Here is a 4,761-nt window from a genome sequence, read left to right as displayed (position 1 = left end):
CACCAACCTTTGTGTTGACACTTTTAAACATGTTTAATCTCAGGTTCCTAGAAGTCTTCCGCTGTTTGCTTATACGTTATACAAGCTATGTGCATGGAGTCATACATGCTTTATTCAAGAAAACTTTGCATTCACAAAATCATCACCGTGTATCTTATTTTGACTGCATTGTCAACGGATGTAGTATTGTAAACTATTATATACGGTAATAGTCTATACGTAGAAATCATCAGACGTCGAAAACCTTGGATTTATATATTCATTTATGGTGTGCCTTTTTAAAAGAATGCAATGTTTACAAAACGTATCATATAGAGATCAAAACCTTACTATGAAATCAATGAATGATGTATTCGTCTAAAGTGGATTTGGAGCGATCGTCACAAAAAGTATTCATTTTGTTCAAAATCTTGAAAATTCTAGTTCAACTTCATGTTAAAATGTTGACCAATTTTGACTTTGACCGACTTTGATTACCAAATTTGATTTTGACTTATCAATCGACGTTGACCAATTAATTAAACAGATTTTCAAAATTCGGAACGGACTACCCTTAAAAATGATTAATCGGGGATTAAACGGGGAGTAAACGGGGTTTTTTGCAACACTGCTAATATGTAATGTAATACTAATTTAAAATAAGTTAGCTCCCAATTGTCAAGCACTGCTTTTTCGACATTTGTCCAAAAACAATAATTGTAGACGGATAAGATTTTGTTCTTAATTTGAAATTCACTGCGTATAATCAAATTGTATTTGACTCGACTACATCAGTTTATAGCGACGTAAGATTTTTGTTAAATGTTACTATATAAGTAAGGATTAGACCTTAGAGTAATTATGGATTTGTTGGCATATTTCTTTGTGTCACACATTACGGTGTATATAATATATCCGTAAATTTTCTTACCATCAGAATTTGTAATTAATCATGGACATAGTTTTGCTTTTCCCAAAAATAACAAAAGGTAAAAAGTAGATATTAAATTAAATTAATATAGATTAAATATAAATATAAATAAATTAAATATTATATTAATATGAAATAAAAATACAATTTAGTGTATCATATATGCAAAAAAAAAAAAAAAATACGTTTATTATATATTCTTTATATTAATATTAAATTATTTTATTTGTTTGTTTGTTTATTTGTTTATTTTATTTGTAGTTTTGGTTTTATTTTGGGTCTCCTAAGATAGACGTTTCACGCACTTATGGTAACTTGAGGTCATGTCCTTCTAGCTTAGGGGTGGGTAGCATAGGAAGTTGTAGGGGAGATAATAGGGTAGCGAATCCGGCTAGAATTAGAGTGGGTAGTTGGAATGTAGGATCTTTGACTAGCAAGTCTCATGAGCTTGTTCACACCTTTGTTAAGGGAAGAGTGGACATTGTGTGTGTTCAAGAGGCTAGATGGAAGGGTGAAGGTGCTACCAGGATAAAGGACCGCCAGGTATGGTTCTCGGGTTCTAGGAGAGCACGAAACGGGGTAGGAATCATTATAGGTTCGCCTTATAAGGATAATGTCGTCAACGTAAGTAGGTTTAGCGATAGGATTATGTCGGTTAGGTTTATTTTTGAGGAGGAAACTTTCATGGTCATTAGCGCTTACGCACCTCATGCGGGTCTAGGAGAGGAAGATAAGAGACGTTTTTGGGTATCTCTAGATGAGGTTGTGAGAGGGTGCCCGGCTGATCATCGTCTGATTATAGGGGGCGATCTCAATGGTCACATAGGTGCTAGTGCGGAGGGTTATGCGGGTGCCCACGAGGGTTTTGGGTATGGAGTAAGAAATGAAGAAGGTTGCTCTATCCTCGATTTCGCCATCGCCCACGATTTAGTTATTGCAAACTCTTTCTTTAGAAAGACGGAGGCCCAGTTAGCTACTTTTCATAGCGGGGGGCGTAGTACTCAGATTGATTATCTGCTGCTACGTAAAGGTGACCTTAGGACATATAGAGACTGTAAGGTCCTGACAGGCTTGTCTTGTTACTCTCAACATGGACTGTTGGTCATGGATTTAGAAATTCAGAGACGAACCAACAGGAGTGTGAGAGCAATTTTACCTAGAATCCTATGGAAGAACTTGAGCGGAGATAACGCAGAATCTTTTAGAGTGAAGGTGGTCGAAAGAGTAGATGAAGAAATGTATAATGTATCGCATGTTGACGTTTATCGTATGTGGAATAGTTTAGCATCCACCATTAGGGGGTTGCCAAAGAATCCCTAGGTGAGACAGTAGGGACTTTCAGAGGACATAAGGCAAGTAGGGAATCTTGGTGGATTAGTGAGGAGGTCCAAGCCAAAGTCGCGGTTAAACATGTAAGGTTCAGGGAGCTCATCACCCTTCGGGACGGTGCACTTGTTGACAGAACGAGGGCAGAAGAAAGATATAAAGAGGCAAAAGAGAAGCTAAGAAGGTAGTTGCGCGTGCAAAAGATAAGGCGTACGAAGAGTTGTACAAGAGACTAGACTCCAAAGAGGGAGCAAATGATATCTTCAAGATAGCTAAGGCAAGGGAGCGTAGAAGAAGGGACCTGGATAATATTAAATTTATCAAAGATGAAGCTGGCCAAAGCATCGTAAAGGAAGATGGAATTAGGAAAGATGGGAGGAGTATTTCTCGTCTCTTTTCATTGAGGGTAGATCTGAGCGCAACGATGAGCGGGATGACACATCAATAGAAGAGTATCAAAACAACTGTCCCTGCTCGATGATTAAAGAGGATGAAGTTAGAGAGGCTCTAAGAAAGATAGGAAGAAATAAATGTGTAGGACCGGACCAAATCCTTATATAAGCTTGGCGATGCCTGGGCGATGATGGTGTGAGGTGGCTGACAAGTCTCTTCAACAAGACGTTTAGAAGCCAAAAAATGCCAACTGAATGGAGACTCAGCGAGGTTATTCCCATCTACAAGAACAAAGGGGATGCTCAAGTGTGCAGTAACTATAGGGGTTTAAAATTACTTAGCCATACCATGAAGCTTTGGGAGAGAGTGATTGATACTAGGCTTCGACGCGAGACAAATGTGTCTGAGAACCAATTTGGTTTCATGCCAGGCCGTTCTTCGATGGAGGCGATTCATATCATTAGAAGCCTTATGGAGAAGCATAGGGAAAAGCAAAAGAACTTACACATGGCGTTCTTAGACTTAGAGAAAGCATATGATTGTGTTCCACGGGCATTGATCTGAAATAGCCTCAATGATCGGGTGTGACAACCCGGAAATTTTTGACCAAATTTAAACTTCATCTTTAAATGATTTAATGTTTTAAACACGATAAACAAAGTCTGTAATGTTGAGTCACGAAAGTTTTGGAACTATATTCATATAATCAATTATTCTTTGACTGTTCTCGACGATTCACGAACAATATATATATATAACTTAATGTGCATATATATATATATATGATTTCAAGTTATTTAGTAAACGATAGTAACATTCGATTATTGATTCAATTGATATTTAGATAAATTAACTAAAGCGTTTAAGATGAACCAGTAAAACACTAATTTGCTATAGTATTTTCGAATTGCTACAGTACCCTAAAAGCTACAGTGTTTTCGAAAATCACTATTTACTACAGTAAAAAAACTTTGCTACAGTAACTTTACTACAGTAAAACACTATTTCAAAATAAAAATGTTTATATGTATATGTATATACTACGAGACGATGATTTATAGAAGCAAATAACCAAAACACTTAATTGATTAAAGCTACACTTCGAGTGACATAGTTTATCAATGATTAAGTTTAATTTTTGATAAAGGTACACGTCGCGTAATGAAAAATACTAGTTTTCTAAGCGTACGAAAATGCATTCGAGAAACCGGAACCGGGACATAAGTCGAGTGACAACGTACGAGTCAACGGACCAAAAATTACAAGTCAACTATGCACGTGAATATAATATAATATATAATTAATTATATAAATTAAATATATTATATATAATTAAATAATATGTCGACGAACAACGAGACAAATCATTGTGAGCTGGCTGAGGGACTCATGCAATCGCATGAGAATCCCATACAAACCTCATGCGATCGCATGAGGTGCTCGGACAGAAATGATGCTATAAATTCGTTCGATTTCAGTTCGAGTAAAAACATATATCCTTCTCTATCTATCTGCTCTCCCTATATATATTATTATTATTATTATTATTATTATTATTATTATTATTATTATTATTATTATTATTATTATTATTATTATTATTATTATTCGTATTTATACATAAAATACTACGACGGAGTCATGAGCGAATTATTTCAAAACAAGCTTTTCGAACGGGATAGAGCTAAGGAAATTAAGGGTTATAGCTATGGAGGTTATGGGTATAATTCGGAAGTATTGCTCGTAAGTCAAACTAGTGTTTATCATCTCTGTTGCGTCTACGTACTTTCCTGCAATATTGAATCACAATATTGATACGTGAGCATTCATATCTTATCTTTTATATATTAATAGTGTATACATGTATAGTGCTCGAGTATATATGTTTATGCATGCTTGTATACTAAATTTGGTCGTTAGATAGTTTATAATGAATCACGAATTAAATACATATATTACTGATAAAAGGTATATGATATGCATATTTTTGAAAATCTGGCGAAAAATCAATAACTTTTCATTTAGAAATCGCGAAATTTCGATGAACGAATTAAAAGATATGGGCAACTGAATTATGATCAACTTTAATTGGAATTGCTTTTGAATCTGAAATTAATATTTAAACAACTTGT

The 4,761-nt window shown here is 35.1% G+C and overlaps 1 protein-coding gene across 1 annotated transcript in view; it reads left to right on the top strand.

The window, feature by feature from the left end:
* Positions 1 to 3,193, top strand: part of LOC139902114 (uncharacterized) — a 63,604-nt gene extending 60,411 nt beyond the window's left edge. Inside the window, exons 2-4 of the mRNA XM_071884770.1 lie at positions 1,172 to 2,155; positions 2,209 to 2,420; positions 2,830 to 3,193. Of these exons, the coding sequence (XP_071740871.1) occupies positions 1,172 to 2,155; positions 2,209 to 2,420; positions 2,830 to 3,193 (1,560 nt within the window). The remainder of the gene's footprint in view (positions 1 to 1,171; positions 2,156 to 2,208; positions 2,421 to 2,829) is intronic.
* Positions 3,194 to 4,761: the final 1,568 nt, after the last annotated feature.

The sequence above is a fragment of the Rutidosis leptorrhynchoides genome, chromosome 3, assembly GCF_046630445.1.
Source record: "Rutidosis leptorrhynchoides isolate AG116_Rl617_1_P2 chromosome 3, CSIRO_AGI_Rlap_v1, whole genome shotgun sequence".
In the NCBI taxonomy this organism is placed as follows: domain Eukaryota; kingdom Viridiplantae; phylum Streptophyta; class Magnoliopsida; order Asterales; family Asteraceae; genus Rutidosis; species Rutidosis leptorrhynchoides.
This window is presented reverse-complemented; position numbering and strand designations above follow the sequence as displayed.